Source organism: Dendrobates tinctorius, unplaced genomic scaffold, assembly GCF_039654945.1.
Source record: "Dendrobates tinctorius isolate UK_male_01 unplaced genomic scaffold, ASM3965494v1 ptg000039l, whole genome shotgun sequence".
NCBI lineage: Eukaryota > Metazoa > Chordata > Amphibia > Anura > Dendrobatidae > Dendrobates > Dendrobates tinctorius.
Window position 1 is genome coordinate 40534083 of NW_027361707.1, and position 19435 is coordinate 40553517.

Genomic DNA, 19435 nt, shown 5'->3' on the forward strand with positions numbered 1-19435 from the left:
CTGCTGCAATGACTGACAAGGGTACGGGCCACAGTCCTGTACGAGCCCAACGTGGCTTGGCAAATATAAACTGGCAAAGTCAGGGTGCAAGTGTCTGTCCTGGTCCTGGTCACTTTTATGGGGCACGTGTGCTGTGCTCACGGACATGGAACGTTGGCGCCTTGTCCTCTGGTAATAACCGGGCTCACACTGCACGACTTTTTCTCTCCAATCCCCAATGTTGACGGTGAGGCTGCTGCACGGACGCTGGCCTGCATAATGCTGATGCTCCCAGGATGGAGCACTTCTCTCCCGGCTGCTGCACTCTCTGCAGTGGACCCTCTCTTTGGATTGCTGCTGAACACTCTGCTCCCCTCTGCGTGGTGGTCTTCTTCAGATGGTGGGTGGGATCCTTCCGCAGCGCCAATACTCTGTGGTGGGGAGGGGAAGCAAAGCGCGCCTCTCACCGCTCTGCGCTCTCCACTCTGTTGGCACTGAACTGACCTGACGCACGCGCTTCTCTGCTGTCTCTCCCTGCCTCCCAGGGTCAAGAGGTTAGTCCGGCTTGCTAATGCTTCCATCCCCCCCCCACCCCCAGGGAACAGGGGATGCAGCCTCAACAGTTCCGGCCCCGGCAAGCAGGCACCCGCAGCACAGTCGTCCCCCTTACAGTCTTAAGGCACTTTATGACTTCATGAGGGAATGTGGGTCCATGACAGTGGAACAGCTGGTGACTTATAGCACTCTTAATACATTACAGCATACGGAGTGCTTTGTCTCTTTCTCTATTTATCTCCTTATTTATTTTTTTATTGACTTCTTATGGCTACAAATAAAGGAATCAATGGGACATCCCAAGACAATTACTGCATTGAATAAAGTCAGTTCTATATTAAGAAAATTCCAAATAGGAAACAAATATACCATTGATACTTAATTTAAAAAAATGTGACTATAGGATAAATTTTATGCAGTGAACCAGCTGTTGGGGGAGGAAGCAGTTGAACCCAAGGCTTTAGAGATAAATTAATTGATCCATGAGACCCTGAATCAAAGACAAAGTCAGTATTCTGTGGCTGCGGGATCGGATATTTGCCAGTTTCACTGACACCTTTTCTGATTACTAAGTGAGACATCATGCATGTGTCACACCACAATGATAGGGGCTACAAATAAGAAAAGGTGCTGTGGATTCTACAGGAGAGAGTGAGGACTTCACTGATCGTAAGAGTTTACACTCTACAGGAGAGAGAAAAAGAGAGAGGACCCTGCTGACCATAACAGCTTACACTCTACAGGAGAGAGAGGAGCCAAATCACCATAAGAGCTTACACTCTATAGGAGAGAGAGAGGAGCCCACTCACCATAAGAGCTTACACTCTACAGGGGAGAGAGAGAGGAACCTACTGACCATAAGAGCTTACACTCTTCAGGAGAGAGAGCGGACCCTACTGACCATAAGAGCTTACACTCTACAGGAGAGAGAAGACCCCACTGACCATAAGAGCTTACACTCTACAGGGGAGAGAGAGAGGAACCTGCTGACCATAAGAGCTTAAACTCTGCAGGAGCGAGAGGACCCTGCTGACCATAAGAGCTTACACTCTACATCAGAGAGAGAGAGGACCCCACTCACCATAAGAACTTACCATACATTCTACAGAAGAGAGAGACTTACCCAGCGCCACTGGGGATGGAAAACGACTCTGCCATACAAACTGTACAAACTGTATGCAACTGGTAACTGCTGACCTGTGATATCCTAGGTAATGACCACCACTGTACAAAGTATGATCATCTGCTGTCATTTCTGCAGGGCACTATGAGGAGGCCTATGATCTGGCATGCAAAAAGACATTAGCCCGCTCTCTGATGTTTCAGCAATGTGGGAAATGGTGGCAATTTTTGGGGGGTTAATCGAATCTCAAAGTGTTTGAATTCATGTAATACCGCAAATTTCAGGAAATTTGACTCTCAATTCTCTGGGGATTGGTGCACTCATCTCTATTAACCACTTATATGCTGCAGTCACAATTGACCTCAGCATCTAAACGGTTGATTTCTGAAACTTGGATGGTATCTGTCAATCAGCACCACATTCACTTCTTGTGATCATACATGATTTCTGTGCTAGATGTAGATTTACCATGGATGTTGTCAAGGAGTTAATGGCATGTTATAATGATTTTAATTATTAGGTGATTTGATTTTTATAGTCAGTGAGGCTGCAATATCCAGATTTTCTCTAGTTCTAAGGAAACAAACATAAAGAAATTATCTAGTCTAAAAACCCACATTGATTTAGTTTATTGGGGAATTTTGAGTTCATAAATGGAAATTTAAAATTAGTTACAGTAGATAGTGTTAGGAGTCAGATTTCTGCCCTTACTTTGCAGGAATCTAGACCCTCACATTCTGCAGTCTCCTGCTCATTGTCTACTGCAGAAGATATTGCAGAAGAGATTGCCTTGCAGCAACTCTCTCCGGAGGCTAAGTCCTTCATTCCATCCTCTGAGCATGCTCGTGGAACGAGTTCCCATTGGTGTTCAGGAGTCAGGTGCTCAGGTCTTGCTCCTAATTCCATTGGTCCAGCTCAGGGTTCTGGAGACTTCCGGAAGGTCCCGTTTGCTATAAAAAGCGCGCATGGCTGTTCTGCCATGCGCTAGTATAGTCATACTTGCTGCTGTGTGTTTGTTGATGGATGCATGATCTGGTGAATGACTCATTTGAAACCCCCATTCCTATGATATTACGATTGTGTGAGGGAATGAGTTAGAGCCAGTATTAGCGCCAGCGCGCTATTGCTCCACAGGCACACCTGCTAGCGTCCAACATCGCGCCTGCGTTACTGCGGTGTTATCTTGCGGCAAGTCCCACGCCGCGCTGCTGTAGCAGCTGTACTGTGCGTTTGCAGTTGCAACGCTGTGCACACGAGTATTTAAGGTAGGTCTAGGCGGATGTAGTGCTGTCATTAATAACTACTCCGGTGACCATTTACCGCTTGTGTGCCGCTGAGTCCCTGTGTCTCTAACAGGCTCAGCGTTGTTATATTTATCATTTGTAATAGCAGCTCTGTGAGTTCAGCAGAGATTGCTTAGTGCATCTGGGTGATATCTAACCCTGTGCACACTACCGCCAGATTACTCTGCCACCACCTAGCAGCGGTTTTTACATCTACTGCACGGTGGACCCCGAGTGGCGAACGCACTTTATTTATATTTTTATTTAGTGCATTCCGCCACTCCTAACAGACAGGAGCCACAAAAAGTGTCTGTCATTCTGGAGGACCAGGCATGTCCAAAAGTTACATGGACAAACCATTGATTTCACTGGGCACTGTGTAATGCCTCGTCTTACCAGTGGTGGCACTGCAGAAGAACGTGTCATTCACTTGTTTCTAGTGCTACATACTGCAGATCTCTGGAGATCATTGCAGCAGAACACCCTGTGGTTGGCCCTTCAAGAAAGGATTGCCTATGTCTCTTACATGAGAGTGAACACAACTAGTTTTTCAAGACAAAATGTTTTAGGACATGTCAGCATTTCTTTCCTTTTCTTGCATCTTTTTGGTCCTTTCCTAAACTCAAGTTCATCGTTTTTGACCTCTAGTATTTTTATTAGCATTTTAACAGCGTTTTTTGATCATCTTTTGTACTGGCGTTTTTCAGTGTGTTTTTTGTTCCTATTCAAAAATGAAGAAATGGCTATTAAAAATGCTGGGAAAATGCTCAAAAAGACGCCCGGATGTCATCTGAGCCTTCTCATTGACTTGTATTGTAAAGTATAGAGCATCTTCTGAGCTGAAGACACTTGAAGAGCGGTCAGATCTGTTTGGGCTCAATTGGTGAGGTGGATTTGCTGGACAAGCTGCAAAATCTGACTTGGAGCACAACAGAAGGCGGTGGACCAAGGTGAAGTAAGCCGGGCCGGGATACATGGGACAGGTGAGTAACAAGGTCACTTCGATTAACCACTTGGTGTGTTTTAAAAGCTAAAGTGGTGCAAAAGCAAGTTAAAGAGAAAATGATCTCTGAAAGGACTAAAGTTAAAGAATCAAAGATGACACAATTCATTTGTATTTTAGATAAGAAATTACATATATACAGTCAATTTTAACTTTTTGAAAATTACAAAAAGGAAAATGGGCTGATGCAAAGATTTAGGCACACTTGGAGATTTGTGTGTTCAGATAACTTTGACCAAGGTTTCAGACCTTAATTAGCCTGTAAGGGTTATGGCTTGTTCACTATCACCGTTAGGAAAGGCCAGGTAATGCAAATTTCACAGTTTTATAAAATCCTAGCCTCCTCTAACCTTTTGTCAAAAACAGCAGCCATGGGTTCTTCTAAGCAGCTGTCCAGCACTCTGAAAATGAAAATAGTGGAGGCCCACAAAGCAGGAGAAGGCCATAAGATAGAAAAGTGTTTTCAAGTTGCTCTTTCCTCAGTTCAAAATGTAATTAAGAAATGACAGCTAACAGGAACAGTGGAAGTCAAGATAAGTTCTAGAAGACCAAACTAAATTTCTGTGAGAGCTGCTCATAGGACTGCTAGAGAAGCAAATCAGAACCACTGCTTGAACTTCAAAAGGTTTAGACTCTAAAGTTGTGGTATAGTGCTCTACTATTCAGAGACACCTGCACAATTATGGCATTCATGGAAGAAAACCTCTCCTGTGTCCTCACCATAAAATTCAGCATCAGACATATGCAAAAGAACATCTAAATATTCCTGATGCATTTTGGAAACAAGTCCCGTGGACCAATGAGGTTTAAATAGATCCCTTTGGCCACAGAGGACCCACAATTTCAGAAAAATAACATCTCGCCATCCATTAAGCATGGAGGTGGATCAATCATGCTATGGGGTTGTGTTGCAGGAAATGGCATGGGCAATATTTCACGGGTAGAGGGAAGAATAGATTCAGTGAAATTTCAACAAATTCTTGATGCAAACATATCACCATCTATAAAAAAAAGCTGAAGTTGAAAAGAGGATGGTTTCTACAAATGGATAATGATCCTAAACACAAGTCGAAATCCAAAATAGACTACCTCGAAACGCGCAAACTGAAGGTTTAACAATGGCCCTCACAGTCCCCTGATCTGAACATCATTGAAAATCTGTGGCTAGACCTCAAAATAGCAGAGCATGCAAGACGACCCAGTATTCTCACAGAACTGGAAGAATTTTCCAAGGAAGAATGGAGGAGAATTCATCATTCATCACACAAGGAATGAAAGATTCTTGCCTGGCTACAAAAAGCGTTTACAAACTGTGATATTTTCAGAAGGGGGTGCCAATAGGTATTAATCATGCACGGTGGCCAAACTATTGCATCAGCCCTTTTTCTTTTTTGTAATTTTTAAAATGTAAAAGATGAAAATATTTTTTTTCTTTTTTTTCCTAAAATACGAAGCAAGCGTCTTATCTTTATCTTTAGGCCTTGCAGAGATCATTTCTTCTTTAACTTGTTTAACTGTTCACAATAACAGTAATTTTGGCCAGAGGTGTCCAAACTATATATTCATTATTTAGATCATTTTCTTAGCACTTTATCAGGCAGGTTTCAGAGCAGACCCACCAGTGTGTGCACATACCCTAATGTGTACAACCCCAGCAAAACATTGTAGCCTTATATGGCGATTTTTGTTTTGTTCTCTAGAATCAGAAGGTCCAACTTCTATTTAAATTCATATTTGCAAAAACAAATCCACATACTGGATGGTATAAAATTATGTCTACTCCACCTCATCCAGCAGTAATTTGGAATATAAAAAATACATGAAGGGCCTCTGTCCACTGAGGAGGAATAATAAGGTAATTGCTCATTGTGACTCAGCTGCTTGTCATTCTGTGCACTTCTATCTTCAGAGATAAATTTATAGTTCTGTCAAAACAGTGTTTTGCGATCAAGTTCATTTTCAATGCAATGACATGTAACATTTTCACATTAGTATTCTTTATATATCACACACAGATAAACTGGGAATTTGTTTGCATTTCACAGATCTTTTCCAAAGAATGAATAGGTGACATTGAAAAAGTTCTGCGCTAGAAATAAGTAGTGAGGTTTCCGTCATGGCAAAAAGGAATAAAATGTTTTAGAGCGTCTGTCAGGGCAAAATGACGAGCTAACCTAAATACACCGCCTTGTGGGGCAGCTTCCAATTTCTAATAATACAGAGTAGAAAACCTGCAACCTTTGATCCCATCCTTAAAGGGTTTGTTTGGTCTAAAATGATAAGTCTGAAGTCACACAGAGTGACTGCAGACTTAGGGTAAGTGCACACGTTGCGGATTGTGCTGCAGATTTTTCCGCGCGGATTTTGCAAAATCCGCAGGTAAATCCGCAGGTCAAAAGACCTGCGGTTTATCTGCGGATTAGCCTGCGGTTTTGCCCTGCGGTTTGACACCTCTACAATGGAGCAGGTGTAAAACTGCTGTGGAATCCGCACAAAGAATTGACATGCTGCGGATTAGAAACCGCGGCAAATCCGCATGGAAAAATCCACAGCATGTGCACAGCATTTTTTGTGTTTCATTGATTTTAATGGTACTGTACAACATTGCAGAAACTGCTGCGGATCCACAGGGCAAAAACCGCTGCGGATCCACAGCAGAATCCGCAGCGTGTGCACACACCCTTATGATCCCCCCAGCGCATGCACTGTGTGCTGCAAGGATTTGATGGTTTCTTAGCCGGGACCAGCGGGTACGTATGTGTTATGCAAACTCCTGGCCAGAACATGTCTAGTGGGCGCGGCCTCTCGCCATACCCTTGTATTGAGCAAGAACGTGGCTGTCTAGTGATGCGGTTATCCTGTGGGTGCGGCCTCGCTCTATACAAGTGTATGGCGAGAGACTGCACCCACTAGTTGGGCTCTGCCCAGGAGTATACATACGTACCCACCAGTTCCGGCTCAGAAACCGGCGAATTTTCGCAGAGCGCAGAGCATCTGCCTGGGGAGATTCATATGTCTGCAGTCACACATAGTAACTGCAGACATATCATTTTAGATTAGACAACCCCCTTAAGGATGATATGAAAGGTTGCTGCTTTTCTATCCGGTATTATTAGAAATTTCAATTTGAAAGCTTATTGTTTATGGCTGTGTACGGGAATGGAATATGTTATTGGTCTATCTTTTATCTCTTTCTCGTATGATACTGGTACTGCTACACGTTCATGTGTATTACCAATATGTGTGTCACATAGGTACTGCTGCACTACTCTGTGTATTTCCTTAAGGGATAAAAGTGTAATGTATATTTATGTCAATGCTATGTATAACTACCGTTATAGTTGTAGAGAAAGCGTAGTACTCCAGGTAGGCCCCTAGTTGGGGGTAGAGCGCATACTCAACCTGTAAATAGTTAAAGTAGGACGAGCTAACAGACGATAAGCTGAGGAACAGCTGAGATTTGAATCAGATGGGCGGGAGCGCCCTGACAGGGCAGTCAGCTCTGTAATGTTAAAGACATGGGCCCAGGCGTCCAGGGCCTGAGGGCCACAGGTGACAACACTGCAGAACACAGCAGCACAGATCACAGCCGCACAGATCACAGCAGCACAGAATATAGCAGTGCCGATGACTACACTACAGATGGTAGAGAGACAGTTGGCAGCGGTACGGCAGCACAGATCGCTCATTATGAGGCAGCTTGCTACGTGGGCAGATGCCTTTTTGTCGGGGGCCAAACAGACAGGGGAACTCCCAAATATAGTGAAGCTGAACAGAGAGGATGCTGAATGAGACGGGACGTCCCAGAGATATGCTGAAGGAAGACAGTGAGAGCATAGGGAAAGTGACAGAATTGTGCACTGTGGAATCTGAGGTAACCGAGGTAGAGAAAATAGATGTGCTGTATACAAAAATGAGTAAAGCTGTTATTGTTAAAGCTGAATGTTACTGTGACTCTGTTTGTTCCACATCGGCTGAGGAGAACGTGCAGCACATTACAGAAAGCCCTGAGGAGAATGGAGCTGCAGGTATGCTGACAGGAAGCTGTCAAGTCTATGTGAGGGGAGGCCAGGACAAATTTTGCGCTTCCGTGCTGTTGCCGCACACGTCAAATTGCTGCATGCGGACTTATTCGCATACGACGCATGTCCCTGCGTACCCAATGTTAAAGATAGGTACGCAGAGAAACGCTGGATGCATGCGGCAGTAGGCGGAGTGTGGGCGAAGCTTCACGGAAGAAGAAATAAGGAAGTAGGCTGCCATCCACAGCCCTCCTCAACGCAAGTCTGAAACCAGCCTAAGCGCAACATGCCATATGCAGAACATTCCATCAAAATTTGTGTTCTAAAACATCTCTCCATCCTTTCTGAGCCCTGCCGTGTGCCCAAACAGTAGTTTCCCCTCCATATATGGGGTATTTGTGTACTCAGGAGAAATTGCACAATAAATTTTGAGGTCCACTTTTTCCTGTTACCTATTTGAAAAGAAAAAAAATTGAGGCTAAAAAAAAAATTTTGTGGGGAAAATTTGATTTTTTTTTAATTTTCACTGCTCAACGTTATAAACTTCTATGAAGCACCTGGGGTTTCAAGCTACTCACCACACAACTAGATAAGTTCCATGAGGGGTATAATTTCTAAAATAGGGTCACTTGTGGGGGGGTTTACTCTTAGGGAGCTTTCCAAACTTGACATGGTGTCCACTAGTGATTTAAACAAATTTTGTAATTAAAAAAGTCAAATGGCTCTTAGGGATGGGCGAATCCTGAAATACTCGGAATCGCTAGACTCTAACGAGTCCGACTCGGAAACTCGCTATTCGTTGCGAGTCTAGCGAGTCCAATGTTAATGAATGGGGATGCGAGTATTGCAGCGATTCCTGTGCTGCCATTTTTTTTACTCTTTAGGAATGCATTGTTCCGCTTACTTCCCGCATGTGGCTGTGCACACCATGCGGAAAGTAAGCAGAACAATTGCGGATGGTACCCACGGTCCGGAGGAGAGGAGGAGACTGTCCTCCGGGCTTTGGGTACCATATCTCTGTAAAAAATAGAATTTAAAAATAAAAAATATTGTTATTCTCACCCTCTGGCATCGCGCGCAGCCTTCCCGCCTCTCCACGCAACCGTTCCCAGTAGTCCTTTGCGAAAATGCCCGCGATGGCGTCCGTTCTCGCGGGATCGCGAAGTCTCGCGGTCATTCGCGCGACGTCATCGCGAATTACCGCGAGACATCGCGATCCCGTGAGAACGGACGCCATCGCGGGCATTTTCGCAAAGGACTACTGGGAACGGTTGCGTGGAGAGGTGGGAAGGCTGCGCGGGACGCCGGAGGGTGAGAATAACACCATTTTTTATTTTTTTTTACATTCTATCTTTTACTACTGATGCCGCATAGGCGGCCTCAGTAGTAAAAAGTTGGTCACACTTGTCAAACACTATGTTTGACGAGTGTGCCCAACATGTCAATCAGTTCTCCAAGCGATGCTACAGATCGCTTGGAAAACGCTAGCAATTTTGCAAGCTAATTACGCTTGCAAAATGCTAGTTTTTCCGTGGGAAAATCGCGGGAGTTTAAAATGCGATTTTCCCGCGGAATGGAATTCCGGAATTCTCGCGGTAATTTCCGCGAGAGTTCCGGTACGTGTGCACTTAGCCTTATTTGCATTGAACTCGTTACTGTGCGAGTAATCGCTTGGAAACTCGCAGAGTACCGACTCCTGCGAGTCCCCTACTACTCGCAGAGTAACGAGTCCTAACGAGTAGATTCGCCCATCCCTAATGGCTCTCCTTCCATTCCGAGCCCTGCTGTACGCACAAACAGTAGTTTTCCTCTGCATTTCTGGTATCGGCGTACTCAGGAGAAATTGAACAACATATTTTGTGGTGCCTTTTCTCCTTTCGCCCTTGTAAAAATAAAAAAAAATTGGGGCTAAAAGAATATTTTGTGGGAAAAAGTTTCTTTTTTCTTTTCACGGCTCAACATAAACTTCTGTGAAACATTTTGAGGTTCAAGGTGCTCACCACACATCTAGATGAGTTCCCTGAAGGGTCTAGTTTCCAATATGATCACTTGTGAGGGTTTCTACTGTTTAGGCACCTCAGGGTCTCTCCAAATGCAACATGGTGTCCGCTAATAATTCCAGCAAATTTTGCATTCAAAAAGTCAAATAGCGCTCCTTCCCTTCTGAGCTCTGTCGTGTGCCCAAACAGTGGTTCCCCCCCCACATATGAGATATGAGCGTACAAAGGAGAAATTGCACAACAAATTTTCAAGTCCATTTTTCCTGTTACCTTTGCAAAGATAAAAAAAGTGGGTCTAAAGTAAAATTTTTGTTAAAAAAAAAGTAATGTTCATTTTTTCCTTCCACATTCCATTAATTTCTGTGAAGCATCTGAAGGGTTAATAAACTTCTTTAATGTGGTTTTGAATACCTTGAGGGGTGCAGTTTTGAGAATTCTGTGACTTTTGGGTATTTTCTGTCATATAGGGCCTTCAAAGTCACTTCAAATGTGTTGCGATCCCTAAAAAAATGGTTTTGTAAATTTTGTGGGAAGAATGAGAAATCGCGGGTCCACTTTTAACCTTTAGAACTTCCTAACAAAAAAAATATGTTTCAAAAATTGTGCTGATGTAGAGTAGACATGTGGGAAATGTTATTTATTAACTATTTTGTATGACATAACTCTCTGATTTAAGGGCATAGAAATTAAAAGTTTGAAAATTGCTAAATTTTACAGATTTTGACCAAATTTTCCAATATTTTTAGAAATGTCATATCGAACAAATTTTACTACTATCATGAAGTACAATATGTCATGAGAATACAGTCTCAGAATCACTGGGATCTGTTGAAGCATTCCAGACAGGCCCGGATTGGTAATATACCCAACTGGGCATTTTCCTGCTGGGCCGCTGTCATGTGGGCCGCGGGCGGCAGCGCCCGATCATCTGGCCGCTTGCCAGCTGATGCGGCCACTGGCACTCCATCCCCACCCTAGCATGAGACCTCCCCCCCCCCGCAGCCACTCACAGCGTCGCTTGCCTGCTCTCTTCTCTGTACACAGGACCTTTGATGAGGTCACAGGAGGGGAGGAGTCAGGGGTCACATGATCAGGAGCCTTTGTCCAGACCCCTAGTCATGTGACCCCTGACTCCACCCCTCCTGTGACCTCATCACAGGTCCTGTGCGCACAGCCTGGTGTCTGCAGAACTCGGCTGTGCTGGTTGTCATGGTGCTGGATGAGGGAAGTATGTGTGGGGTCAGGAGGGGATTACAGGATAGATGTAGCAAAGCTGTGTGTGTACGAGGTGTACGGAGAGGAGCCATGTGTGTACGGGGTGTACTGAGAGGGGCCGTGTGTGTACGGGGTGTACGGAGAGGGGCCGTGTGTGTACGAGGTGTACGGACAGGAGCCGCGTGTGTATGAGGTGTTCGGAACGGAGCTGCATGTACAAGGAGTACAGAGGATCCGTGCGTGTACGAGGTGTACGGAGCGGAGCCGCGTGTGTGGTGTACGGAGCGGAGCCGCGCGTGTACGAGGTGTACGGACCGAAGCCGCGCGTGTACGAGGTGTACGGACCGGAGCCGTGTGTGTACGAGGTGTACGGACCGGAGCCGTGTGTGTACGGAGTGGAGCCATATGTGTATGGGATGAACGGAGTGGAGCCAAGTGTGTACGAAGCATACAAAGCGGGCATTTCCCATGGACACAGGAGTACACGGCAGAGCCCCGAGGAGCATTTTAAAACTCACGCATAATGTTCCACCTGAAGTGATGTGCTGGAAGCTGACCGGAAATGAGATAATTTCATGAGGAGATTGTGACGGAACTTGGAATGCTTCAGATCCATCACCATGTCCTCCTCCGACAGCGCAGACAGCAGGATCGCCTTGGAATCGGGGATGCTGGCCATGTGAGCGGATCATGATATGTCCTGCATCGGGAGGCTCAGGTGGGCACTACAATGGGAGCCGGGCTTCTATAGTATCTTTATAGAATATTTCTTTATTTCTTTCTCTCTGTTTCTTTCTTTCTCTGTTCTTTGTCATTCTCTGTTCTGTCTTTTCCTCATTTTCTTTCTCTCTCTAATCTTTCTTTTTTCTTTCTCTCTCTCTGTTCTTTCTTTCCCCTCTTTCTTTCTGTTTCTTTCCTCTCTTTCTTTCTCTCTGTTCTTTCTTTCCTTTACTTCTTTCTTTCTCTCTCTCTGTCTCTCTCTGTTCTTTCTTTCCCCTCTTTCTTTCTCTCTCTGTTCTTTCTTCTTTCTCTCTCTGTTCTTTCTTTCTCTCTCGCTCTCCTTTCTTTCTCTCTCTGTTTTCTTTTTTTTCTCTCTCTCTGTTTTCTCTCTTCCTTAGTGCCAGTCAGTGTGCCCATAATGCCAGCCACTGTGCCCTCAGTACCAGTCAATGTGATCAGCAGTGCTAAATGAGTGCGGTTGGGCGTGGACATGGGTGTGACTAGTTGCGAAATGGATGTGGCCAGGACGTGGCCTAAAATTTGCAGTCTTTGTCCCTCTTTCTCTTCTTCAAAAGTTGGGAGGTATGATAGGGGCGGCTATGACCATAGAGTCTGGTTGCCCAATGGATAGCAGTTCTGCCAGGAATTCTGTCATCGTGTGTACAAAAGGGGACAGATCTTTGGGAGGAGTACTGTACCTAAAAGCAATAAATAGGACTGAGCTGAAATACTGGACACAGCTCTGACTACATGTTATATAGTCATGTTAATCTCCTCTCACTTCTTGTAACCTACAAGTGTACAAAAATACTATATAGTCACCATGAGACTAGTGGCCCTGTGTAACTTCAAATGCCAGGGCTGAATTTTAGTCCCAGTCCGGCCCTGGTTCCAGAGTTATTACGTCATAAAGTGACAGTGGTCAGAATTGTAAAATTTGGCCTGATTAGGACGGTAAAAACAAGCTTCGGGGTGAAGGGGATAATAGCTGCTGTTAAAAAACGATTGTATACGGATGACAAGAAAGAATAAAATTGTCACACTTTTCTGGATGAAACTCTGACCGATTTTTTATACACTCTTTAGAAGCTACCCAAGCTCTTCAAAGTGAGAGGATATGGTCACACTCAAACATTATTTCCTAATGATTTCCTACATTATTAGATTAATTTCATATACCTGATGAGGCTGGTGTACATAGTTTCAAAATCCAGAAGAACTGCAATTGAAAATTTTCCCAACAAATAACATTTTTTTCTAATGATTTAGATTATTTTGAGACTTGCAGTTGTGGAAATTTGCAGTTTGCAAGGCATCCACATCCACTTTTAACATGCTGCAAATGTAGCAAAGTGCAATCTTTGATGTGTGTTGGAAAAAAGTTGCCTTGTAGCTATAGCCTAAGGCCTGTTTCACACATCCATCTTTCAGATCAGTTGTTAACCGCCAAAATGGCGGAAAACGGATCTGTCGGCGGACTGACAGGAACGTGTGGCACCGGACCGTTGTTCAGACGGATCCGGCGAAGGCTGAATTTTAAAGGAACCCGCGCCTGGAAAAAAGAGAGAGAGAGATTTTTTTTTTCAGCTGCCAGAACTGGATTTAGGGTTAAATTTACAGCAAGGCATTTCTTCCGGGCATGCGCAGTGTACAAATGCGGATCCGGCCAGCAAAAAAAGTTTCATTGTCCTGTCATGTCAGCGGACGCCAAAATTTTGGCGGATCCGTAAAAAAACGGATCCAACAGATGACCATCCGTCAAGATCTGCCGATAATGCAAGTCTATGGGAAAAAAACGGATCCGCCAAGAAAAATAGCGGATCCGTTTCTTTTGCAAAACGGCAGATTTTGACTGATGGAGACAAACGGATGTGTGAAAGAGGCCTAAGACTACGTGGGAACGATGAGTCTTTGGAACGTTTATGATGCTGCGTCTTCCAGTTCTAGCAAAGTGGATTGGATTTATAGCGATCTCATGCCCATTGTGCTGCTGTTTCACTCTATATAAACTGCGGTGTGGGTTTCAAATCCGCAACATGTGAATTTCTCTTGTGGATGTGCTCAGTTTTCTGCACGGAATTTCCCCATAGAATTACATTAGATGTGGAAAATCCGCAGGTAAAAAATGCACATGAGTTTTATGTGCATTTCCGCTGCATCAGAATCGCATGTAATCCTTACCTATGCATAGCAATACAGTTTTGCCAAAGCAAAAGAGCGGGAAGTATCAAGATCAAAGTAGTTTCATTTAAAGCATGACTTAGCAAAAAGAGACAAAAAACACAGTGTCAGAAATGCAATATAAACAAAAAACGCACACAAAAATGCAATAAAAAATGCAAGTAACCTACTTTACATGATAGGTGCAGAAATTCTGCAAAATCAAAAAAGATGACAACAAATCACAGCAGTGGTTGGAGAGCGTGCTACATGCTATATTATTGTACAAAGCTTAATTAGCTATATTATGACTACCCTTAAATTACCACTTTGGTGTTTTTATTCACCACCAGCAATTTTTGTTCCCTGAGAGCAGTAAAATACTTAATGGCTACAGTCTTCTGCTGTTCCCAGTGACGCTCTGGTCTTCTTCTAATCAATGTGACGATTGTTACCTGCCGGATATCTCTAGTGTTGCTGGTCGATCCTGAAAACACTTCATATTGTAAGTCTGTGAGACACAGAATGAGGCCAGAACACGGCTCCCATAGACTTACAGTCAGGCCGGGGTCACACTAGCGAGTTTAATGCGAGAAACTCGCACAAGTCTCTCACCTCAATACCCGGCACTGGCGCCGGCGGTTCGGACCAGAGTGTTCAGCTTCATAGAAAGACATGGAGCCGCACACTCCGGTCCCGAGTGCCCGTGGCAGTGCCAGGTATTGAGGCGAGAGACTCGCGAAAGTTTCTCGCATTACACTCGCTAGTGTGACCCCGGCCTAAGAGATATAGTGACCATTAGCAGCGACTTCTGGCCAGTCAGAGCTGCAGTCAGAAGATGGCAGAGACGGACCGGCACAGCGCTGGAAACAATAGAAGACGGTCATTGGTAAGTATTTTATTACACACAGGGTACATAAATTACTGACACCTATCCAGTGGTGAGATAAATAAAAATGAGTGGTACTTTAAACCCCAACTAACCCTGAAATGCATTCTTAAAGGGATGATCCACTTCTTTAAAAACTGATCACCCATCCTTAGACTGGGTCTGCTGTCGCCCCCAATGATTAATTGTTTGAAGGGGCAGACCCTTTTTGCCCCTCTATACAGCAAAGGGTGGCACAGCACCGTACTTTACCCACTGTGCTTAGTATGGCAACTTCTGTCCCATTCACTTGATCATTACAAGATGCCGCTGAGGATCTCAACTTTACCGGGAAATTTTTGAGAAAAGGCTTGTGTTCCGTTTATAAAAAAAATAATAGTACGTTTTTATTACTGTCTATGAGTGCACTCTAACTTTGTGTTTCCAGCCACCAAAACAGGTATGCCAATGAAGCCAAAATCACTCGGTTGGCAGCTGTGGGGTAAAGGAAGCCCTATGGGTGCTCGGCCCGAATATCAGGAGCTTCCCTGGTCATACACCCAACCTAGGCTCTGAGTATGATGGGGGGTTGCTTGCCTGTGTGCTGTGTGACCAGTGACAGCCATCCATACCATCCATAATGGCTGCCCACAGGTCCAAGAAAGAAGAGATGCTCCAGTGCACAAACTGCTGATCTATTAAAAAAAAACAAACAATTTACATGCTGAGAAAAGAACATGAACATGTAGATTTTATGGTTTTAGTACCAATGTGATTTATGATGTTTCTGATGGTTTGACCATTATTACTTCTGATTTAGGACCCTAAAACTTCCGGAGAATTTGGTGGTTCCAGATTAAAAATAAGTGTTACATTACTTTTCAAGTAGCGTTAGAAAATCATTTTCAAACATTCAGTTATATGAAAACGGCGCTTTAAACACTTCTGAAGAGCATATATGAGATCCTGTGCACAATGAGTATATACTACGACCATCTATGACTCACGCTGGGCAATGTCCATCAAGTGTGTGCGCAATATTCCTAGAAAATGAACACAATCTATGTCCTCTCCTGTATATGTCGATATGATGGAGAGACGCTCAACTCGGAATAAAATGCAAAGCGTTATGAAATCCATAAATCTTCCGCGGATATTGAATCAGTTGACGTATGACCGAAGACTGAGGTTCAGCCCTCGGATTTATTGTACCAGTCCAACACACAGCGGAATATAAAATAGATATAAAATGCATAAAAAAAATTATAGTACTTGGATAAATATTTTTCTGCTAATATTGAATCATTTTCTTGAATCTTATGTGACATTTTTATATCAGCCCACGTCAGTTTATGTCGCTTTTCGATCACGTAAATGAAATATAATGACTTTGGCAGGCTATTATTTTATCACCTACGGTATATTCTACTGCACTGCCACTGCACCATTTTAAATATGGATAATACATTAGCACGGGGCATTTTTACCCCCAAAATTCACATGAAACACATGTACACCCTTGACAATCCAATAAAGGACAAATTGCAAGAGGAAAGCAAGTTTCATTGGCAATGTAACCTCTTGGGTAAATACCTGTAGGATATAAATTACTACTCTGGAAAACGGAGAAATGCGGATGGAAGTCTGAGACCTCTTCAAGGACGTTAAATGAAGTAGTCAAGTGTATCCGAAAAAGGCATACTAAGTAACGACAATCGCAAAATACAAGTGGATGGAGAGGGGTATGACATAGGAGCGTGCCGGCATATCGTACCCCTGTCTGATGCCGATTTCATGGATTTTGGTCACGTTTGGTGGCATGACAGATGGGATGCTCGGTATCTTACCTTAGTTAGTTGAGCAATTTTCTTGCACATCTTGACATGCAGGTCATGAGTGTATTCCTGCGATAGAAGAGGGCTCGCTTTGGATCCATTATACATGGCATGTTGATTTTTTCCCGAGGCCATTCTTCTGTTCTTGCCTCTTTTTTTTTTTTTATTTAACACAGATCAGCAAGTGGATTTCGGACTACGCACACATTGACGAGGCTTTTGTATACGCTAACGGCGGCTGCGGAGAAGAGGCGGCCAAGGCCCCCCGCACACGCTTCTCCTGTAACTGCAGATGTCCTGATCCTTCAGAAAGCAGCCAAGCTGGAGAAGCTGCAGCATGTGCTGTATATCTGTGGCTTCCTTATTGGACTAAAAGCTGACTGGGAGATGCCGGGAATTCTTTTTAGCATGCATTTCAGGAGACTAGCAGACAGAAGCAAGAACAGAGCTGGAGACAGGAATATCCTCACCCAGAACACATAGAATATTAACGTCACATTCAGCGTCTGACACTTTTTCCCTTGATGACCTCATAGCAAGGCTATTTTAAAGCATGATTTGCTCAATTTTTCCTCAATGTTTGTAGCCAAGATTTGATTTGATTTGATTCCACGGTGATTTGATATACAGAACAGCTACAAACCATTTTCCTGTTTATTGCGTAGTAATTTCATTCTTTAGAATGTATTGAACCCGCAGCTCTTCTCAGGAAGTAATAGCAAACATTCTTTTTTTTCAATTCCGCAACTGTGGAGTTCAATGTAATTTTTTCTACCATAGGCAACAAATACCTTGCTTGATTAATTATTCATCAATGTAGGATTATTATCATAATCACTAGAGAAGGGGAAATTTACTCAAGTGGAAATGACTTCTCTAATTTTGCCAAAATTTGTACAGTTCTGGCAAAAATTAAGAGACCACCATATCAAAACCCTGTGAAGGGCAGCCCATGAAAACCTCTGGAATGTAATCAAGAGGATGATGGATAGTCACAATCCATCAAACTAAGAAGAACTGCATAAATTATTGCACTAGAAACCGTGTGAAAGACTGGTAGAAAGCATGCCAAGACGCATGAAAGCTGTTTTCAAAAATCATGGTTATTCCACAAAATATTGATTTCTGAACTCTTCCTGAGTTAAACATTAGTATTGTTGTTTCTAAATGATTATGAACTTGTTTTCTTTGCACTATTTGAGGTCTAAAAGCACTGGGTTGGGTTGTCACAATTTTGTAGACTAAAAGAACAATTTACCGTATATACTCATGTATAAGACGAGATTTTCAGCCCATTTTTTTGGGCTGAAAGTCCCCCTCTTGACTTATACACGAGTCATATACCTGGGGGTCGGCAGGGGAGGGGGAGCGGGGGTGTCAGATCATACATACACCCCCTGGCACGGTCTCTGCAGGCCCCCCCGCTTCTCCACATTCTCCCTTCCTGTCTTCAGCGGTCGCGTGGTACCGCTCATTAAACTCATGAATATGCGCATATTCATGAGTGTAATAAACGGTATAACATGACCACTGAAGGCAGGAAGGGAGACAGTGGAGAAGCGGGGCTGCAGAGACCGTGCCAGGAGAGGGTAAGTATAGCGATATTCACCTGTCCAGGGTCCATCGCTGCTCACCGCTGTCTGCTGCTTCCTGTGTCCGTGACGTTTAGCCAGCAGGGGGCGTGGTGATGAGGTTAGTGCATGCTGCACCCTCTGTTGGCTGAACAGTCACTGACAGAGGACGCGCAGACAGCGGTGAGCAGTGATGGACCCCGGACAGGTGAATATCTCAGGTGCCGGGTCCTGAGCAGGAGAGGTGAGTATGGCATTTTTTTGCAGTAGCAGCATATGGGGGGCATAGTCTATGGAGCAGCATATGGGGGCATATTCTATGGGGCAGCATATGGGGGCATATTCTATGGGGCAGCATATGGGGGCATATTTTATGGGGCAGCATATGGGGGCATAGTCTATGGAGAGCAGCATATGGGGGGCATAGTCTATGGAGCAGCATATGGGGGCATATTCTATGGGGCAGCATATGGGGGCATAATCTATGGAGCATTATATGGGGCATAATCTATGGAGCATCTTATGGGGCCATAACCTTTATGGAGAATTATATGGGGCATATTATTCTATGGCGCATCTTATGGGGCATTATTAACCTTTGTGCAGCATTATATGGGGTGTATTTTGTATGGAGCATCTTATAGGGCCCATCATGAACTGTATAGAGCATTATATGGGGCTCCTGATTCAATATGGATATTCAAAAACATTTAACCTACTGATGTCTCAATTAATTTTACTTTTGTTGGTATCTATTTTTATTTTTTAAATTTACCAGTAGCTGCTGCATTTTCCACCCTAGGCTTATACGCGAGTCAATAAGTTTTCTCAGTTTTTTCTGGCAAAATTAGGGGGGTTGGCTTATAAACGAGTATATACGGTACATTTTACTCAAAAATATACTTATAAAGAGATAAATCAGAAAAACTGAAGTGGTCTCTTAATTTTTGCCAGAGCTGTATTTTTCAGAATTACGGTACTTCTTGTAATTTGTGCAATATGAAGTCAGCAGTGGTCACAATTTTGCTAAATCGTAGAGGGCTGGCAGAATGTATGAAAAAAATAAAAAATAGAAGACCAACAGATGCTGAAACCGCGGCC

The 19435-nt window shown here is 43.8% G+C and overlaps 1 protein-coding gene across 3 annotated transcripts in view; it reads right to left on the reverse strand.

Annotated features, from left to right (window-relative positions):
* FAM184B (family with sequence similarity 184 member B) overlaps window positions 1-17257 on the reverse strand; it is a 130525-nt gene extending 113268 nt beyond the window's left edge. For 2 of the 3 annotated variants that reach the window (XM_073574653.1, XM_073574652.1), the window contains exon 1: window positions 16776-17252. In XM_073574653.1, coding sequence (XP_073430754.1) covers window positions 16776-16898 — 123 coding nt within the window. In that variant the 5' untranslated portion in view covers window positions 16899-17252. Of the gene's footprint in view, window positions 1-16775 lie in introns of all 3 variants that reach the window. The other variant, XM_073574654.1, reaches the window with a different exon arrangement.
* Window positions 17258-19435: the final 2178 nt, after the last annotated feature.